Raw genomic sequence first — 21,741 nt, forward strand, 5'->3', positions numbered from 1 at the left:
ACATATCAAAATTATTTTTAAAATATATTTAAAAACATAAAAATAAGTTTAAAATATTTTAAGTTTTTGAACAGACTTTAATTATAAATAACAGTTTTCAAAAATTATTTTTAAAAATTGTTTTTTAAAACAATTACTAAAGAAGCTCTAAGTTTATAATTATCCAAAACTTTTATATAAAAATTAAAACATCTTGTAGAAAAAAAAAATAGATTTATCTAACATCTTTAAAAGTCCTTTTCAAAAATTCTTTTTAAATAACTATTATTTTTTCAATAAAAGCCTTGAGAGCTGTTGCATGTATTTTAAAAAAGGAATGTAAGAAGTGCATCCAAACCTTTTTATTTTAAAAAATAGAAGCTTGTACATGAATTTGCTTCCAAATATTTAAAAATTTGAGGAAATAAAAAAACTTTTTAATATATACCTCAATTTTAAAAATCATTAGATTTGCAATATGAGTTTCTAAGACTTTTGTATTTAATATAAAAATAACTACTATTTTTGCTTTTAAAAACATAAAACACAAAAAAGAAAACTAATATTTGTTATTTAGAAAATTAAAAATAGTTTATCATCTTCTAAAAAACCAAACTACACGTCCCAAACATGGCTGAAGGTTACTGAAAGGTAGAAGAACAATTTGAGTAAATTAATAATCTATGAAACATTATGTCTAAAAATTATCCATATCCCAATAAATTAAAACCAATGTTTTCCAACACCCACCCACCCAAAAAATTGAAAGTAATCAGTTTGATAATTTGGGTGGTGCATTTTGAGAGTCCATGACTCCATGACTCTAATCAAGAAGAGAAGACCAGGCTTCAACCATTTACATAAGAGCCCTGATAATTAAATTCAAGTTTCAGATACCCTAATCAATGTCGGCGTTTCGAGAAAGTATATCCAGTGGGTTTACGGGAAGCCTCTCCGGTACTTGTATTTGTCTCTTCTGTTATTCCTGAAGGCGCAGCACCCCACTGAGTATATGAAGATCAGGACGACAAAGATGCAGGCGTTGCAGATAGCCAATGTCCTCCACTGCGACTTTATGTTGGCAAGAAGACCTGCCCTGCATGATTTGCAGTCAAAGCACAGCTGCTTCTGGTCGTTGCTCCATGTCTTGCAGTCGGTGTCTGCCACCGCCGGCCCCGTCTTTGGCACCACCCAGAACGTCGCATTCTTGAACTCAAAACCACAGTAGGTTGGCGGCTTGCAGCAACCCGACTGAGACAAAAAAAAATGGTCGATTGAAAGACCGTTAAATATATGATGTGGAGATTAGAAGATTTGAGGCTTTGTTGATGGTGGAGATTCTATGTGGAGGGTTTGGTGAAAAATAAAAGAAATGGAGAAGGAAAAGCACACAATATGATGCTGACAGTGTGACCAATTTGTATTGCCTTAGGAAAAGTGATTTGGTTACCAAACACTCAAAAGAAACAACTCCAATGCAAATAACTACTCTCCACAAAATTAAATTAGAAAAAAAAATGGGAAAAAAAATTGGATTAAAATAAATTAAATCGAATTTCATTAGGGTTTAATATTTTATCACCTTGGGAAAAATTTTATGATTGAGCCCTAATTAAATGGATCTTATTCAACCTTACCCAAATCCCTCTAATTAAATGGATCTTATTCAACTCCTGCAAAACCCCAATGTGAGTTAGGGTTTTTTTTTTTTTTTTTTACTCCTTTTTTTAAAGACTATATCTGCAACAACCTAAATACCTGTTTGGATCCTCCAAAATCAAAAAGAAAATCATCTTTTTTATTCCTAGCAACCAAACAATTTTAAAAAAATTCTTATAAATTGTAATGAAAATATGGATATATTTGAATAAAACTGCATCAATGAAGAAAAAAAAAATGCCTGGATTGGAGACAAATTCTTCTTATAGAATGCAGCAGCATCGTCATTTATCTCTTTCCCGAGACGACTGCAAATGTCAGTATCCATCAAACAACTCTTGATCCGACCCCAGTTCTTGTCATTCACCAAATGATTCTGCAGCCAGTTAGAGTAATCCCCAAGCCTGTACTCCTTATACCCTCGGTTCGATATCACCTGACCCACGCCCTTGTTGGTGACCACGAGCGCCAATATGGTGAAGCACAAGAGCCCCAGAATCATCAAAAACATTACGAACAGGTATATCCACAGCAGGAAGCTGACCTTGCACGTCGACCCGACCAATCCGCACAATGAAACCACAAACAGAAACGCACCCACCACCAGAAGCGGCATTTGTAGAAACTTCTGGCAGTGGGTTCCGCCATTAAAGTTAAAATAAATGCCGGCGGCCAGGGAGGCGACGGCAATGAGCATGGTGAGGACGTTGAGGATTGCGATTAAAACGTTGCTGAAGCGCACCATCTTTTATGACTTTCTTCTGTGATTCTTCTGCGCTTTTGTCACCCAAATTTTCTGGGAAAATTTTGTTGTGAAACCCTAAAAGCGAGAAGGAAGAAATTTAAGGAGAGAAAACATATATTTTTAGAGAGAGAAAGAGATAAAAACCAGCGATTGCTCGGACGTCTCATTTCTGGATTATAACTGTCTAAAACGGCTGTCGAATGTTTCAAAATCTTTCTCTATTACCCTCCATGTTTTGTTTCATTACCACAATGCCATTCACGCGCTTTCATTTCTCACCAAAAGTACGACATTACCCCTCTTACATTCGTTTCAAATGACGCGAGTGCCCATGGCTCCGCGTTTTGATTGGTCAAGGTGATAACGTGTGGTCATTTTTGGGAAATTAAAATCTTGTTCATTTGGCATTAGAGTGGTGATTAGGATTTTAATCAATTGTTTTTATTAATAAATTTTAATGAAATTTATTATAACAACTCAACATTAATTCCTATTTGGGGTGAAGAAAAAATATAAAATAAATTGTATTTATTAGGGAAGAGGCATATTAAGAAAAGTCTAAAGGCAAAATTTTCCCATTTAGATTTGAGTGGTTCTTTTTTATCTAAACATTAGGATAATATTTACAAATAAAATATCTAAAATTGGAATTATTTTTTTATTAAAAAATTTGTTATCAAAAAGTTAAAAAAATGAAGGGAAAAAATAGTCAACTAAAATAATTGTTTATTTAAAATGATGTATAATAAGGATCAAAGGAGACAAAGTCGTTCAATTTCAAACTCATTCTCGGTTTTTGAAAACCTCCCAAACCTAAGCTTTGAATCTATTTATCTTTATCTCAAATCATTCCCGTTAGGATGGATAAGTAGAAAAATTGGCATCCTTACTTCTTGGTATTTAAATGGTATAAAGGTCTCTCAAGGTAGGTTTCAATTATATAGAAGAATATATAATACTCTTGTGATAATTACCATATCCCCTAAGGGGGTGTTTGGTACACGGGAATAGGGAGTGGGAATGGACATCTCATTCCTTTTCTCCCTTATTCCTATGTTTGGATAAATGTTAAGAAGGCGAAAATAAAATAAAAAATTATTCCTGCAGAAATCAAATCCAACTTATGAGTCGAATGTGATATTCTAATTCATTAAACCTATTTGATAATATAAAATAACCTAAATTACTATTTTACCCTTTTATCTTGTTCTTCAAACCCGATGTTTATCTTCTTTGTAAAGGTAGAGATCCATTCATCATCCACTTCTTATCTTCTTTGCAAAGCTAGAGACCCACTCATCATCCAATTCTCTGCAACAAGTAATTCTTCCAAATTGAATCAATTAAACCTTCCACGATATTTAAAAAAAAAAAATCAATTTCTAATTTATAGGGTTTTGGATGTTCATTTTGATTGTTGGATCTAGGATTCGTCATTGTTTGCTGCAACTAGGTTCTGAAAACCCCCTTCTACATCTTCGATCAGGTTTACCTTATTTTCTCTTTTTTCTTCTACTTCTTTATATGTGTTTCTTCTTCTCTATAAATCGATTAATTTTTTTTTTATTAATTTATGTTTGAAATCTTTGATGTTTCTTTATCTAGTATTAATGGAAACTGGAGAGAAAAATTGAAATGGTTGGAAAAAGATTTTTCAATTTCACGTGTTTACAATATTGAAAATTTTTAATGGTTAGGAAAAAAATAAAAATAAAAAAACAAACAAAAACAAAACTTTTGGTTTTTTTTCCCCTTTGTTTATTATTATCGACGTCTTCCTTTCCTAGTTAAAGCTATGGATTCTGCCGTCTCGTAGAAAATCTGCTGCGTTTCCGGCTCATTTTGGAACTTTAGCATGGGCCACAGTGAAGATCTCTTCATTTATGGATTCTATAGCTTTTTTTGCATGACAAATTATTTAAAATTTTAATAAAAAAAAACGAATATTTAAAATTTTTTAAGGTTATGGATTTTATCGGATATGATACTTGTTGAAAATTAGAATAAATTTGAATTCTTTTATTTCCTCTTTCGAAAATAGGAAAAACATTTGCTAGCTTTGAGAATTTAAATATTATAATAAATAATTTTTTTTTGAAAAATATAATTTTATAACTACTTAAGCATGACAAATTATTCAAAATTTTAATAAAAATAATAATTGAATATTTGTGCATTAGGGTTATATGATTTTTTATGGTTAATTTTTTATTTATTGAGTATATATATATATTTTAGTCTTATTATTTAATAACAAAAAACCTCTCAAATTTTATTTTTTTAAAATAAAAGTAAAAATAAAAAAATATTTTAAATTATATGTAAGGATATTATTGTAAATTTATTTCTTTTTCATTTCCATTCCTATTATTATCAAACATTGGAATGGAAACAAATAATCATTCTAATCTTGCATTCCTAAGTTCATCCAAATGTTATAAATGGAATTATCAAATTCATTCCATTCCACTAAGAAATAGGTAAGGAAACAAAATATTATTTTCATTCCCTATTCCGACGTACCAAACACCCCCTTAAGGTAATTTTCAATTTCAATCATCTAGAAGTGTAACCCGTTTATCTTTATTTCAAATCATTCCCATAATAACATATACCTAAAAAAGTCTATCTTATTATTATTCTTACTTTCTTGCATTTAAATGGTATAAAGGCATATTCATATGATAATGACTATATAACCCTCTCAATGTAATTTTCAATTATCTACATGCCTTTGTACCAATTAAATATTTTTATCATATTTATAATTTATATCATATAATAATATTTTTTTAATGATTTAAATAATTTTAATAACAGAAGAGTTATATTATAAATGTTTTTTTTATTGTTCTAAAATATTGTATAATGTACTATTTAAAAATAAATAAAGAAAAACCATTGTGGAGTGGATCAACCTAATCCAACTTCACTTTACCTCAATTTGACTCATATTGTGACACCCCAAACCCAATTTAGGGAGGTAAAATTGTAATTTAGAAAAAATTAATTAATTTAATTTAATAAGAGTTCGCTTTTAAAAGCATTATGTATAAATTAAATTTTCTCTTTATTTTCTATTTAGAAAACCTTTTTCACAGAGATCATAAATATCAAAGAGTATAAGGTTAAGGATTTAGAGGTTTAGGGTTTTAAGATCAATTTTTTAGGTGAGATTTTAATCATCGGATTAATATTTTATATTCGTTAATTAAATTTGAATACTTTAGAAATCTCAATCTAAATTACGGTTAGTTTATTTAATTTTTTTAAATCAAAAGATTGGAAATTTATGAATGCAAATTAATTTATTGATGAAAATAGGAAAATTTCAATTGAATAGAAAATAAATGAAAAATTAGTAAAAGATGAGAAATTTTAGATTTAGAAAATAAATCAATAAATCGTTTGTGCAAGCTTTAGATAAAAAAAAATAAATTAAATTAATAAGAAGAAGAAGGATAGCATGTTTTTGGATTTTGGAATTTGAGGAACTATATCAGGCGGCAATTTGAGAAAAAAAATAATAAAAAAAATTAAGAAAAGAATAATGAATTCGTGCAGATTGTTGAGTGACAAAAATAAATAAAAAAAAATCGATAGGCAACCATGAGACAGGAGGGTGGTGATTTGTAAGTTAGAGGGTAGAATAAGTTAAAATAATAATAATAATAATAATAATAATAATAGTTTTGTTTACAAGATTTGATTTAATTTAAGTATATAAAGAAATAAATAGTTATGATAAAATTAGAAAGGAATATGAATTTTATAAAAATTTGGAAACTTACTAAATTAATTTATTATTGTTGAGGAAGTTGAAAATAATATTATCTCTAATAATGTTAACATAGGAAATTAATTAGAATTATTGAAAACTATATAAAATATTGTTAGGATTATCAAATTTATATCTTTAGATAAATAATCGATAATAAATGTTGTGCATGATATTATGTTAAGTGAGGAGTAACCTCTTCAGACTAAATTCTCCAAGGTTTTTAAGTGTTTCTTAGAGGTAAAGAAAATTAATGTAGATTTTGTAAAAGAAAATAATTTCCTTTTTATATATTTGAAAATATATAAAAATATTATTTTTATTTTTATGCATGGATCAAATATATGTTTTGCATTAAAAATATATTTGAGCAACTTCTTTGTTTATAAAAAAATGAAAATTGTAGAGATATGATATTTTGTTTCCTAAGTTTGAATTAATGAAATGAAATATTTGACTCTAGTTTTTATGACCCTATTCAACGGGTTATAATTGTTGACATTTCTATGACCCTAGTAAACAATTTATAATTATTGACTTTTGGTTTTGTTTACCTTAAATGGAACAAATTTAAAACTATTCACTCATTTGTAAAGTCCCATTTAACTAGGCACAATTTGTTATTTGATAACTAGAGTAAATATGATTTGAGATTAAAATATCATTTTATAGCAATGGACATTATATAAAACCTAAATCACATTGCACTTGTAATAAGATAAAAAAAAACATTATGAAACATCACTAGAATCGGAAATGACAGCTCCTTAAACTAAGCTTAGAATGTGTTTGATAATAATTTTAGAAAGTGTTTATAACTTTTTTAATGTTTGAAAGATAAAAAATCCTCAAGTGTTAAAAAGTTTAAAAACAATTTTTAAAATCATCGTCAAGCGATATGATTTAAATGTTATGCCTCAATAAAATTGTGAATCTTTTATATTTATTTACAAAATAAAGAGAAATTATATAGAGTGTTTAAGTTAAGTAGTAAAACTAAGAGAAGCTATGTTGAGCCATGGTTGGTATAAGTACTCAAATGTATTTAAGTTACTTAGTCACTATAGAGAATCTCATCATAAAATTTAAATAATTGGTTTTTAAAAAATTGTTTTTAGAAATCTTAAAATTTGAGGTGGTATAAATCTTCCTTCAATCTTTTATACTAGTTTTTGAGAACATTAGTTAAAAATTTATATATTTTATATCAAAATTACCATTATTTTTTTTTATTTTAAAAGTAAAAAATAGAAAATATATCCAAATATATTCCTTTATCCAAGAAAATGTATTTTTAGTTTCGCATGATCCAATCATAATTCCGAAAATGTCTACAATAAATTAGGTAGGTTACTAGTATAGTTCCTTATCCGATAGAAATATAAACAATAAGTACGATTTTAAATAATTTGTTTATGTACAAAGTAACAAACATTCTAATTAAATTACTATCAACGAAGGATCATTTTTTAGTCATTCTAATAAATAACTACAAGTGACAAAGATACACAATATGAAGATGGAACTATCACAAATTTTTAATACAAATATGAATATTTCCTTCCAAAACCTCTGGGCTTTTGGACATATGGATGTTGATAATGGCAATAAATGTATCCTTAAGTTTTTTACTCTTGGACCTAGTTTGGCATTGATGATTAATGGGTAAAGGTTGGGCCAATGTCACTTGGGTTCCAAATTGGACGGGAACAAGTGAAAGCCCAAGTAGATTAAGGCCCATACGAGCCCAAAACTTAAAAATTGCCTCAAGGTTTGGTGAGAGGTGTCTACTTTTGCCTTCACTTCTCTTGCCTGTATGGCTGTATCTTTCACAAATGGTCAAATTCTTCTCATTGAGTGTTTCATTTTTTATTATTGGACAAATTATTTTTTAAATATTAAAAAAAGAAAAAGAAAAAGGAAACACCAAATGGTGGGAGCAGCCACGAGAGAGAAGGTCGCCACATGCACAGCTACCTGGCAGGAGTGTGGGAATTTCTTTCACTTAACGTCCCTCCCCAACAACCCCCACCAAAACTCCACATTTGAACACTGCTTTCATCGCCCTCCAGCGGACTTCTCCACGTTCCCTCTTCGCTCTTCCCCTATTTATATTCCACCCACCTCCTTCACCCTAACTTTCCCTTCTACTTTCTCGGTTTCTCCCTCCCCAAACTCGTGATGGCTCTTGCTCCTACCTCTTCCTTCTCTCTTCCCTCCAGGTCCTCCATTGCTCATCCGCCTCGCCGCCCTTTCACCGTCCGGTGTTCCGTGGCTGTCGCGCCGGCGGCCGCCAGGGCCTCCAAGGAGCACCTTGTGAAGTCGGTGAAAGCGAGGCAGATCATCGATAGCAGAGGCAATCCGACGGTGGAAGTTGATCTGGTCACCGATAATCTGTACCGATCCGCCGTCCCCAGTGGGGCCTCCACTGGGATCTACGAGGCTTTGGAGCTCAGAGACGGTGATAAGAATGTTTATGGCGGTAAAGGTGTTCTCAATGCTGTCAGCAACATCAATCACCTCTTGGCTCCCAAACTCGTTGGTCTTGATGTCAGGTAACTTTCTTTTGATTTTTTCTACTATTTTTTTTTCCTCTGAGTTTGTAAGTTTAGAATAATTAAAAGTTGATGCTTTTATGCTTTTATTCTTTTTATTAAAAACAGAAACCTTTGTTTTTGTTTTTAATTTTTAGCACTTCTCGCTGGTGCTTTGGGTCATTGCTGAAATCTTTTGTTTGTTGGTTACCTTTTTTTTTTTTTTTTTTTTTTCTGTCTCTTTGTTTGGAGGAAAAGTATTTCCTGAGAAAAATTACTAGAAGTATGTTTTTTTATTTATTGCCTTACCGTTTAGCTTTAGGAAAATTTACAGTGTCCCTTTAGTTATCTTTGAGGAAAATACTCTGAGAGCCAGAAGCTATACGGTATAGTTATGTTGAATATTGGCATATTGATGAAGGATGTTTGAGAAGTTGGTTTTGTTTCTTAGTGGCTTGATCAAGTTGTCTCAAGTCTCACTGTGGAAGTGTCCACGAAGATGCTGATACGATTTGCATTGTACTTAACATTGAGTCAGGATGTACAGGTTGTTGGCAGAGGTTTGAGGCCATGGGGACTAGTGCATAGTGCATGTCAGAACCTTTGGATGTCCCAAAAGCAGAACTTGAATTTGTGCTGTTTCACTTGTTGAATTTGAGATGGACTAAGGTAGGTTTAACTAAAACTTAGTTCGGCTGTGTTTCATAACCGTTAACTAACATACTAGTTAGACAGATCTAGTTTGTGATATAAGCCCTCAAGAAGTTGGTGTATGTGTACATCTGGTAGTCGGGTTAGGGGTAGAAGTGAGCCAAGGTGTGCCTGGCATTTTAGCTCCACTATCTGGGTTATGTTTGACTAACTTCATGTTTTTTAACAATCATATTGAGCTTGTTATTTATTGCAACCCAACATTTCTCATGTTGATTTCTTTTCCTGCTTATTTCTGTTCTGTTTTCTTTGTCACCTGGGTCTCTCTGTTCTTTCTTTTCTGATGTCTGAAATGAATGATTTTGTGTTGGAATCATTAACTTTTACTTTTAAGGATGCAAATCAGTGATTGCAACATACTGCAAACCCTATTCAATTCTTCAGAGCTCTCTTTCTTTTCAACCATTTGTTTTGTGTAGTTCCTTAGAGTGTCATGTTATTGAAGTTCACAACTATATGTAACTATTCACATGTCTAATCAAACTGAGCCTGGTGTGCCCAAACTTGACATTTAAATCAACTGAGCATGAAACATAAATATTGGCACTAAGTTGACAAACAAGTTTTTTTACTGAACTGAGCTCAAAACTCTTGACATTAAGTTGACAAACAAGCTTTTTACTGAACTGAGCTCAAAACTCTTAACATCAGCCTGGTTCAATTAACAGCCTAAGCCAGATTGATAAAAGGGAAGTTCTGGTAATGAAAGGTGGAAAATAAACAATGGAGTTGGGAAGAAAAAAGAGCATTCATTGGGAGAAAGATGTACAATTTACTTGGGACACCACAAACATTTAACCGTCGCATTAGGTACTTTTTCTTGTGGGGCAGGTGATTGTTTCTTGTCACAGCCAAATCTTTCTTCATGTGCTTATCATCCTGAATTTCCTATAAAACTCAATCTTTGTTTGTTTTATTTTGTTCTTGCTTGAGAATAGATTGTTTTGTATATTGATTATAAGGTTCTGACATTTTTGCTCTTTATTTTTCTTAAGGAATCAAGCCGAAGTTGATGCCATCATGCTAGAGTTTGATGGAACCCCAAATAAGTCAAAACTTGGGGCTAATGCAACACTGGGAGTGTCTCTCAGCGTGTGTAGAGCAGGTGCAGGAGCAAAGGGAGTGCCATTATACAAGCATATCCAAGAATTGTCTGGAACCAAGGAGCTTGTTATGCCTGTTCCTGCTTTCAATGTGATAAATGGTGGCAGCCATGCTGGAAATAATCTAGCTATGCAAGAATTCATGATCTTACCAGTGGGTGCAACCTCGTTTGCCGAGGCCCTCCGCATGGGCAGTGAAGGTTAGCAAACCAATTATTTTGTTATTGCATTTTTTACTTTCTGGGCTATTCTTTCCCATAGAGTTTCTTTTTTGGAAATCATGCACATTTACTGAAGGTTAGCAATGATCAGGCTGATTTGTGCATTTGGACTTTGGATGGTTTGAGTTCCATACTGTTAATGATTTTCCACACACAGTGTTTGGGTGCAGTTTCTATTTTGATGGCCAATTGAAAAGGTTCTATGATTATGCAGTTCTTTAGTTGTGATATTGTTGATGCAATAATCCATCATAAATGATAGGAAAGATAAATAACCATTTTTAATTTGTGGGGGCAGTTTATCATACACTGAAGGGAATTATCAAGGCAAAATATGGACAAGATGCATGCAATGTTGGGGATGAGGGGGGATTTGCTCCCAATGTTCAGGATAATAGGGAGGGGTTGGTTCTGCTTATGGATGCAATTGAAAAGGCTGGTTACACAGGCAAGGTAGGCGGGTTGTTGCTTTTCTTTTCTTTTGCAGTTTGATTTTCCTTGCAGCCTTTAAGGACTCCAAATAAATGATGCAGATCAAAATAGGAATGGATGTTGCAGCTTCAGAGTTCTTCACTAAAGATGGGAAATATGATTTGAATTTTAAGAAACAACCAAATGATGGAGCTCACGTTCGCTCAGCTCAGAGCCTTTGTGAACTCTACAAGGAGTTTGTCAAAGATTTCCCTATTGTGTCTATTGAAGATCCCTTTGACCAAGATGATTGGAGTTCATGGGCTTCATTACAGTCCTCAGTTGATATCCAACTTGTAGGAGATGATTTGTTGGTAACAAATCCAAAGAGAATAGCTGAAGCAATAGAGAAGAAAGCTTGCAATGCTTTGCTATTAAAGGCAAGTTTCCATATCTATAATGCTCTGCTATTATTTTTATTTACTGTCTATATCGCTAACATTATCCTCTTTCATTCCCTGAATTTAAGGAGTTGACATTGTTTTGCTTCAGTCCCTTCTTTCACCAGCTCGGTCTTACTTTTCCCCCATGCTCTGCAGTTCTGGTTTCTGTAATCAGTCTGTCATTTCATTCATGAATTTTAACCTGAAAATCTACCTTAGTCTAAGACATTTGTGGAAGTGGGGAGGCATTGACAGTCTGGGAATCATCCAGAGGACTTGGAGAGAGATAGATGGCAAAGCTTGGAATGGAGATGCTGCCTGTTGGATTTTGAAGGGGTATTAGACTAGAATTTCTATAAAAAAAACAAGTTATATATAGTGTACTTTGATTTGATTATGTTTAGATTAGTGTAAGGTCATCTTCTTGGTATTGCCCTTAAACTGTCATGCTATTCTGTCACATGGACCACACTGTCCTTAGTTTAGAACAATGATAGCTGTTGCAAGCAGGATTGCAAACTAGTACCTAACCATGTTAGCTTCATCTGTGGGACTTCAATTCTTTGGGTTTCTTTATTGTGTGGAGTCTATTTTGATCTTCAGAGTTTATGGGTGACAGATTATAAATCTGAAAAAAAGCTTCATGCAGCCAAATCCATATAATGACAGGATGTTCTAGAATTATATTTCGTTTAGAGTTGAAGATTTTTATTAGTTTTATTTGTTTAATCAAAATAAAAGCAAAAAGATTTTGGTCTTGTATTTCACCAAGAAAATCAGTGTGTGGTTTTATATCTAAACAGGAGATGAGTTGTACAGCAGTAGTTACTGGTAATTGTTCTATGGTTGATCATCATATCTCCTAATGAAATATTTCATGTTGATCCTGATCTTATCTTAATATTTACCCAAATGATTGCAGGTTAACCAGATAGGCACCGTGACTGAATCCATTCAAGCTGCACTAGACTCTAAAGCTGCAGGATGGGGTGTGATGGTCAGTCACCGGAGTGGTGAAACAGAAGATAACTTCATAGCTGATCTTTCTGTGGGCTTGGCAAGTGGACAGGTTCTATCAGCTGAACTCCTTGAGCTCTATTATGTGTTCTGCTTTTTATTGTTGCTGCTTGAAATTAACCATTTTATGTTTTGTCATATAGATCAAGACTGGCGCACCTTGCCGAAGTGAGCGGTTGGCCAAATATAATCAGGTATAAGTGAAATCTTTTCCTCTCTCTGATGCTTGTGTTGCTGAACATGTGGATTTTTTTTAGGCATAATTGGATAAAATTTACATATTTCAAGAAGCTTTTTTATGAGAGCCAATTTAGTAGTTAGGGTCAGTTTGATACTGTTTAGTCTAGCTTTTTATAACCCTAATCCAGAAGTTCACCTGGTTGGGTATCCTAAACATCTGTTTAGTTCAGATTTGAGTGGCTAGGATTATCTGATCAGACAGTGTCTAGCTTGAGATTGTGACTCAGCTCAATGATTTGGTTGTTCAAACATGTGTAGTCAATATGGGATTCATGGCTGAATATTCTTTTATTAATAAAAAATAATGAAAGTGGTGGAAAAATCTCAGTATTTCCAGTATTTTGTCTTTCAATCAATTTCTATTTGCTGTATATTGACCATTTTCTTTGATAATCATCATGACTCATGGTCAGTAACCTGACTATTGCTTTCCTTTCTTTGTGGGGTTTCAATTTGGTTGCAGCTTTTGCGCATTGAAGAGGAACTTGGACATGTGCGTTATGCTGGTGAAGCTTTCAGATCACCCTAGGAAAAAAAGAAAGCTCCGGCTGCTTTATTCGCAATAAGTACTGGATTAAATACACCATAAAACAAGTTGAGCTCCTAGTAAAACCAGGTTTGTGAGAAAGTAGGAAAGGTTTTTAGGTAACCAATCTGCTGAGATGTCATTTAAAGCACCAATGCTAATGAGCTCATTTTTTATTGAAACAATTAGAGTGATCAAATAAGGCAGTTTTGCTTTGGAACTGTCAGCTGGATTTTATACGGAACTGGTTGAAAGTGTGTGTATTGTGTAACTTAGATCTGAACTGCCAATGTTTGTAATTTATCTATGCCCTTAAATGAAAAGCTCATTGAAAAAATGTCTAGTTCGAGTCAGAGGTCTACTGTGTTTCAATGGTTAAAAAACCTTTGCAGGTGGGGGTAGTCTCCTTTCATCATATATGTTGCTTTTTATACAGGTTTTGCTTCTTTGGGTGCCATTACAATCAGAGCATTCAGGCTAAGCCCCATTCAGGAAGTTGAACAAGGCCTAGAAGTCATCTTTCATATATAACAACAACAACATAATAATAATAATTGGAGAACAAAGTCCTTTTTTTTTTTTTTTCTTCTTTTTGGGAGAATGAAGAAGGGCCGAAGGAGAGAAACGATCACTGCAACCCAATGCCTCTATTAAAGCACTAACATGTTGTATCAACTCTCTTTCCAACCTTCCCTTCCATATGGTCTTTTCCTCCGTTCACTCTTATGTCTAATGAGAGAAATCTCACATCAAGTGCCTAGTCTTTTGGTTGTTAGTCGAGGTTGTACGATCAAGTTTAATAAATAGTCTTATGAAGCTCATTTGCTTTACAACTCATCTTCATGGGACGCATATGTAATACCATTAAGGCTGTTGCCCTGCCAACCTTAACCTCAATTTCAATTTCAACATAGAATACACTAATCCATTCCTCTTTTGTATTAGACTTAAGCAACCAATTTGCTGCAACCACAACCCCTTGGGCACATTCTTTAACAGAAAGGACCCCTAAGTTCACACAGCCACAAAAGGACCGATGGTGTACATGGTTCACATAACCTCAATAGAACTATAAACCACACACAACACAACTTGTTGCAAATATGTTTGTTGGTCGAAGGCGAACTCGATTATAAAGCACCTCCTTTCATGAATGTCAGGTCACTGTGATCAAATATGTTCCGGGGATCAGTTCAGACACAAAGATAATTGTGCGCTAAACCTGAATAGCTGGCCCAGCATATACACCCTGGCGCATGTAAAGATCATCTGGTGTTTCTATCTCTGCAAGCCATGCATAGTCCTCTTCTTTTCCACTTATCTCAGCTTCATTTCCAGTTGCTGCAGCGAAGTTATAGTCAACAACTCACTCAGATAATTATTTGTTTATATGGAAAACGATACTAAGTCACACGTAACTTTTGAAGGGTTTCAAGTTACAAACACAGGATTGCAGAAAATTAAACAAACAATGAAAAAAAAAAGAAAAAGAGGAATTACTTACAGAAGCTGGAATAAGGGTAGTCATGGTAGTAAGTACATTTCCTGCCAGAAGCTTCTTGGTAAGGAGGTGCAAGAACGTCAAGCACAGCACAAGGAGTGATTGCAGTGAAATAATGCAGATTCCCCCCACTCTTAGGATATAGAATCGAGGTCCCAACTGGTGCTGTTAGAACTTTATCCACAGCCAACTTTGCCAATCTTACTGCCAAAGAAAGGGGGAATTTCATCATTACTTGTTTGGACAGTTTAGATTTCTCATATAGACACCAAGACAAACACATACGAGCTACTCTGATGCCTGCCAAAACTATCAATTAATCCAGTTCCAAGGAAGTACATTGATGATCCCCACCCCATTGTGATGGGATCTAAGTCCAGTACAATCAATACCCAACCGGTTGCCAATCACACCGAAACACGTTGGTCGGAACATTCATGATGGAAATGTCCAAATACTTAAGATTCTCTGTGATTGTCAACAGGTCAACAATTGCAATGACTGTAGAGGAACCAACCCCACAGTGATGAAGCCAGCACCTGGGATGCAAGTGCCCAACCTATGAGCAAAGAATAGAAGGTGGCTGTGATTTTATTAGTATGAGACTTGACCACAAGAGTGTTAAACCATTCAGCTTATCAGCCAGTAGTTCAAGTTTTTAGTGCCAATGTTTTGGGCAGTCCTGGTTAAGAACGGAAATTATTTGAAGCTATATTTTCTTTCAAAATAGCATAAACTGTGATCATGATTTTATCTTCTCTTTCATTAAACTAGATCAAACTTTGGAGGTTTCTATCATATTACCTTTCTAATTTTTAATTATTTGACCATTTGCATAACATATTTATGGTCATCTTCTTAGTTCAGTCCATGAAGCGGACCTTTTATGGGTTGATCAAGCAATGATTTTACCGGTGTCTACTTGAAATGGAGTACCCTAGACCAGATGACAGCCAACTAGATGACAGCTATAATTTAATATAGTACATTCACATGGAGCTAAGAGATATCAGTTTCATCTTGTCTTGAACCAAATTCAATTTGAAAACAATGGTCACAAAAATACTGGCAGCGAAAATGATAATAAGGAAATCTCATTCATGTTTTTGGAGTACCTAGAAATCACTGCCAAGATTAATGAGGGGACTGAAGAAAAAGAGCAAGATTTTATGGTTTTTCACATTTAGCTGACTCCAATTCCTCTAAGAAGGATGCAGGATTAGAACCATGAATTAGAATTATTTCATGTTCAATAATTTCCAGAAACTAGGATAGGATCCTGACAGTAAATGATGAGATCTATCAGAAGAATTATTGACTAACTCAAGCTATAATTGCCTTCTTTTTGAGGCCAAGAAATGCTGTGTCATAATTCATGACTTCAAAAAAAGTTTTAAAATCAAACCTGTAAAGTAACCTGGTCCCTTGCCTTTCTGGATGCGGGCAGGCTCAACCCAATCATAAGCTTTCACATGCAAGGAGCCATATAGAACTTTGCTCAAAACAGTCATCCCAGGATGGTCATGAAGTGGAATAACTGAAGAAGTAGGAAAGCAGAATATGCACATCTGCATAAAGCCATTTGCTAGATTCACAACTCCACATAAAGTCATTTACATAAATGGCTGGTCAAAAATGCTGTAAAAAGGACCTCCACCACATAAGTGAAAACCTCCAGTTTTCCAAAACGAGTTTCTGGGACCAAAAATTTTCCAAGATCAAGTTTTTAGAAAGAGTCTAACTTATATCAAGTAAGGTGATGTATTTAAAAATTGCAAAAATTTGATAATGCTAGTATGATGGACTCCATTTCACAACACATTACTTTCATCATGATAAACAATAATGGGGTGCTTAGATGCCCCATGAATATTGAGCTGGTCCTTGTGTTTTACAGAGCAACAGGAATGGATTCATTTGAGTTCATTGTGTTTTCTTCTAGTAGGTCTAATGAGTCCATTTATTTTTCCTAGTACTCCTTTAGATATGGGCTTTTTAAGATTTCACTAGATCATTTTGTCTCAAACTTTTCATCATTGTTTGGGGAAAAGGGTCTGTTTTCTACAATGACCATGCCAGGGGGATAATTTTTTATTTTCCCCTTTTCTTAACTGGCAAATAAAAGTAAATATATTAAAAATCACCCAACAAAAGTGGGTGCAACTAGGAAAAGAAACAGCATACAAAGTGCAGTACAAAATGAAGAAAAGAAAATAAAGTGCACAAGGCCCAAAATGGCCAAATCCATTTTCAAAAGTGCATGTTCCTATATGTATGCAACGCTCTTCCTAAGTGCTTCCAGCTTTCCAGGAACTATGAGAAGAACAAACATGAGCTCTCAAATAACCCAAAGGAATGTATCCAATAGGCATCTGGAAAAGGTAAAACTGATTTAAATGAGTTAGGTTTGTTCCTTGAAAATTATTATAACACTCATGGAAGCTTTAGCACAGGTTGAAGAACCTAGATGACAAGAGGACAACACAGGAGTAGATTAGTGAAAACTAAAATCAGTCCAAAAAGATAGACGTAGCTGGGAGGAAAATGACTTCAGGGATGAATATACAGAATAATCTTATATGGAGTACTCTGAGATGATTTCAAATCAAATGCCTGAACAAATTCTTTGTGGAAAACTAAGAAGAAGGTCAAACTTACCGTAAAACTATTACATTCAAAGATATCCAAGTATGTTATTGGTTGAGCCCATCGAGCTATCCTATTAAATCCATTAAGTCCAAAGATGCCATGCCCTCGGTCATCCTCTGGATTGTCCTCTCTCAGCCCAACATCAGCAGGACCAATTGTGTCTGAAACAGTCAGCGATTACAAGTGAAGTATCAGAAGCATCAAGCCAGCTTGTTATAGTATCTTGTGTTTCATTAATTATATAAGATTATGCTTGTGTATTTTGAGCAATCCAATATCCCAAAACTTGAAATATTAGGAAACAAGTGTTTCAACACAAATGGATTATCAAGAATACAAGGAAACATAAAATCTCAATTATATGCACTTTTCATACTTCTTTACCAATTATTTTCTTGAAAAATGGCAGCATACCATTATATAGCAGAATTCATGGACAAATTCAGACCGGAGTTAAGAACTTCAAGAGTGATGAATCAAATAATTTTGTTTTATAAGTAAAGATAGGTACATATAAATTAGTAATAGAAAAAGGCACACCAAAGTACACATGACATATACAAGGAGCACCTAAAGGAAGGCCTTGAAAGATAGTACACAAAAAACATCCTGACACTTGACAAGACCCCACCCATTCTATAAAATCAAACAAAAGCATTGAGTCTTCACTTGTGTACATGCTAACCTAGACTGAAAGATTACAAAGGAATGAAAGTTTTATCTTTTGATCATTCTATTTCTTATCTTCTAAAGCTCTTTGATTATGCTCCCGCCAAATTGTTCAAAAAAATGTAAAAGAGGACAGCTTTCCATACCTTTTTCCTTTTCTTCCCTTCAAGAGAGTCATGCCAACTTAAAAGAATATCTTTCACTGAAAAAGGGATCACTCAATCAACATTAAATAAGGAAAATAATAGGTGTCATAGAATCCTTGCTTTGGAGTAGTGAAGAAGAATGTGATCAATAGATTCCCCCTCTAATTTACAAAGATAATATTTATTCACTAGTGGTCGCCCTCTCTTTTGGAGATTATCTAAAGTTAGAACTTTTCCCCAACTGGCTTCCCATGCAAAAAAGCTCACATTGGATGGGACCCATGGGTTCCAGATAATATTCATTGGAAAATGGACTGTTCTCCCCACTTTCAAGGCCGCATAGAAAGATTTGACTAAAAACAATCCTTTGTGCTTCTTTCCAAATCACCTTGTCGTTATCTTGTCATCATCCCTTGCAACATGGAAAAAAGAAAGAAATCTCAACAATGTCCAATTCCTAATCATTAAAGTGCCTACTAAAACATGGAATCCAATATCCACCCTTCTTAAGTCTTCCCACAATTCCACCACCCAGGACTCCTTTGACATAGCGAACACATACAAAGAGGAAAAGGAATTACACAAGGGCTCCTTGGCAAATTATCTATCTGTCCAAAATTAAACCCTTCTGCCATTACCCACTTCAAAGGAGGTTACACTAAAAAAAAAATCTCACCCCTTCCTAATAGCTTTCCAAACATCAACCCTATAACCACCTCTAACTTCACAAGGGTGCCATCCCGCTCCCTAATTCCCACACTTCCCTTCTATAATCTGCTTCCAAAAAACTTCCCCATTAGAAACATATCTCCAACTCCACTTGTCAAAGAGGGCCTGATTCAGAAGAGAGAGACTTCTAATACCCAAACCCCCCTTTCTCTTATTTATGCAAATAATCAACCAACTAACGAAATGAAGCTTTGCTCCAAAGTCCCACCTCCTCAAAGAAAGTCCCTTTGAATCTTCTTTAATCTTAATTTGACCTTTCTAGGGATTACAAACAAAGACATGTAATAGATTGGCAAGCTCGACAAAGTACTTCTAATCAACATAAGTCTCCCTCCTCTAAAAATATATTGCCCTTCCTACATCGATAGTCTTTTGGAAACTTATTTACCGCTTCATCCCAAACTACTTCTAGTTTGCAAGGGGCTCCCAAAGGCAATCCTAGGTAAGTAGAAGGAATTTTCCCCACCTTGCAACCCAATTCCATTGCCAAAACATCTACATTTGTAACCCCTTCGATTGGAATCAATTCTCTTTTTCCAGATTAATTTTAAGCCTTGATTATGCTTCAAACCACGTGAGCAGCCAATTTAGATGAACTGATTGATTTTACGAGTCCTCACAAAAGAACAAAGTATCACCTGCGAACAAAAGATGATCATAGGGAACCAAAAAAAAAAAAACTGCACATAGAAATCACTACTTAAAAATTCCTTTTTATTCATGAGTTCTGCAGTTATTCCCCTAGAAAGTGGTTAGAAATGAGGGAACATAAATTGATGATTGGAAGGCTCTATAAGGATAAGAGAAAGACCCAAGTTAATTAGAACAAAAGCAGTGAGAAACACAATAGCCAACAGCTTGGTGGGAGATATGCGCCCCCCCACCCCCACTAAGTTGGATCACTAAAAAGGATTTCCTCAGTCAATCCAAAGTAGTAGAGTTACAAAGCTTTCTTAAGTGGAACTGAGTTAGTGGGATTTTTTTACAGTATCATATGCTGCCCAAGAAATTCTAGAGGAAGAAAACTTTGATATTTTCTCTTTAAAATTATGCTTGGTTCCAGGAAAGTATTAAGAAGAAAAAATGTTTATAAAAATGATTTTCTCATATTTAGTTTTATCACATAAAATATACGAAAAAAAATAAAATAGAACTAAAATTAGTTAGGAACTTATGCACTTTCAGATCGAGAAGAGTTAAAATAAGTTAAATGAATTTGAAATAGGATACAAAATATTTTATTGACTTTAAGTCTATTTTTTATTTTCTTTTCTTCTACTTTTCCTCTCACTTTTTTTCCTGGCATTCTCCATGTGAAACCAGGTATAGCCTAAAAGAATTATCCATTGTATCATTGTCATTATGGGGCTGGCTATTGAAATTCTGTCCTCCGTTTTCCATCCTATTCAAATAAACATCTGCTCTAACAATGACCCTTCAATAGTATATTCCGGAAAATTTTTCAGATTCTAGTCTGCTACAACTTCCTCCTTGATCCTAACTCTTGGACTTGGGTATGTTGATAAACAAAGTAGAATAAACAAATAGACACAAAAAACAGCAGTTTGAATCATTCATGGACATGTTTTGCCCCTTAGAAACATTTAATTATTTTCATATCCCACTTCTTCAATCTCAATATTAATCAAATTACATCACAAATTGGAAGCTAATACCAAACAAATGCAAAAATTTCAGATTCAAATGAAACCCAATACTTCTCATGTTTGAATTTCTCGATTTCAGCTTCAAAACAAAGCAAACCCACATGCAGAATTAAGTAATTTTTTCATATAAACTTGAAATTACGCAGAAAAGAAGGAATAGAGAAATACCCAAAAGAGAGGAGAGTTTGTGAATAGCTTGAGAAGGAGGAGGTGTTCCTGAAGGAGAAAAGGTCTTTTTGCAGAGGTCGTATAAGGCTTGTATGGATGTGCTCTTCTTCGCCATTTTCACAGAAAATGGGCTTTCCCTTTTTTCCTGAGAAAATATTGCATTTGAGATGTTTATTCATAGTTTTTGCTTTAATTTTATTTCCTTATATTTAAAAAAAAAATGATATAATAATCATTTGTTACCTTATAATTTTCTTAGATAGCTTCCTTAAACCCATGTCACTAATTTATCACTGAGATAAAATGGTATCATCTTCTAGAAAAATCCTTTAATCAACATTATTTCCCGAGTTTCACAAAATTTCTTAATATTTATTTCTCATAAAAGATATTGTTGTGAAATTTAGAGCTATTTGCCACATTTGGGCCTTTTTTTTGGAAAAAAATATTTCTCATTTAACGTGATAAAAGCTTTAATTCTCAAATTTTTTTTTAATTTATATTTTAAAAACATGGCTTTTATATTTTAGTGAACTTTAAAGTTGAGTGACTGTTTTTAAGTTCAAAGCAGACAATGTTTATACGATTAAAAGCGGATTATTATAAATGATATTAAACTCGATCCAAAACTTAATATAAAAGTTTATTTCACTTCGTGAGGGACGTTTGTTGTTTGATTTCATAATTTTATGGAATACAACGATAATATGTCTATATGAAATGTTTATGATGTTTTACATGATATATAAAAGTAAATTTTTAACGTTATATAAGTATGAATTGTTCTTAATAATGTAGATACATTTGAAGTCGTGAGAATCCCTTGAGGTTCAGAATAGACAATA

General features: G+C 33.6%; 3 protein-coding genes across 3 annotated transcripts; 1 reads left to right on the forward strand and 2 right to left on the reverse strand.

Annotated features, from left to right (window-relative positions):
- Window positions 1-808: 808 nt before the first annotated feature.
- LOC100250886 (tetraspanin-8) lies at window positions 809-2,526 on the reverse strand. The gene is made up of 2 exons (XM_010665211.3): window positions 1,880-2,526; window positions 809-1,230 (listed from the first exon to the last, which is right to left on the reverse strand). Exons 1-2 carry the CDS (start codon window positions 2,381-2,383, stop codon window positions 919-921), a joined length of 816 nt encoding a protein of 271 aa, XP_010663513.1. The 5' UTR covers window positions 2,384-2,526; the 3' UTR covers window positions 809-918.
- Window positions 2,527-8,114: 5,588 nt separating this feature from the next.
- LOC100256026 (enolase 1, chloroplastic) lies at window positions 8,115-13,638 on the forward strand. Its single transcript, XM_002274298.4, has 7 exons — window positions 8,115-8,716; window positions 10,402-10,709; window positions 11,029-11,183; window positions 11,264-11,581; window positions 12,507-12,653; window positions 12,745-12,795; window positions 13,305-13,638. The coding sequence occupies exons 1-7, from the start codon at window positions 8,343-8,345 to the stop codon at window positions 13,368-13,370; spliced, it is 1,419 nt and encodes a 472-aa protein (XP_002274334.1). The 5' UTR covers window positions 8,115-8,342; the 3' UTR covers window positions 13,371-13,638.
- A 645-nt stretch (window positions 13,639-14,283) lies between these two features.
- On the reverse strand, window positions 14,284-21,070 carry LOC100261112 (plant cysteine oxidase 3). The gene is made up of 5 exons (XM_002274266.5): window positions 20,897-21,070; window positions 17,527-17,678; window positions 16,274-16,436; window positions 14,872-15,072; window positions 14,284-14,708 (listed from the first exon to the last, which is right to left on the reverse strand). The coding sequence occupies exons 1-5, from the start codon at window positions 21,009-21,011 to the stop codon at window positions 14,584-14,586; spliced, it is 756 nt and encodes a 251-aa protein (XP_002274302.2). The 5' UTR covers window positions 21,012-21,070; the 3' UTR covers window positions 14,284-14,583.
- Between the last annotated feature and the right edge of the window lie 671 nt (window positions 21,071-21,741).

Source organism: Vitis vinifera, chromosome 17 (genome assembly GCF_030704535.1).
Source record: "Vitis vinifera cultivar Pinot Noir 40024 chromosome 17, ASM3070453v1".
NCBI lineage: Eukaryota > Viridiplantae > Streptophyta > Magnoliopsida > Vitales > Vitaceae > Vitis > Vitis vinifera.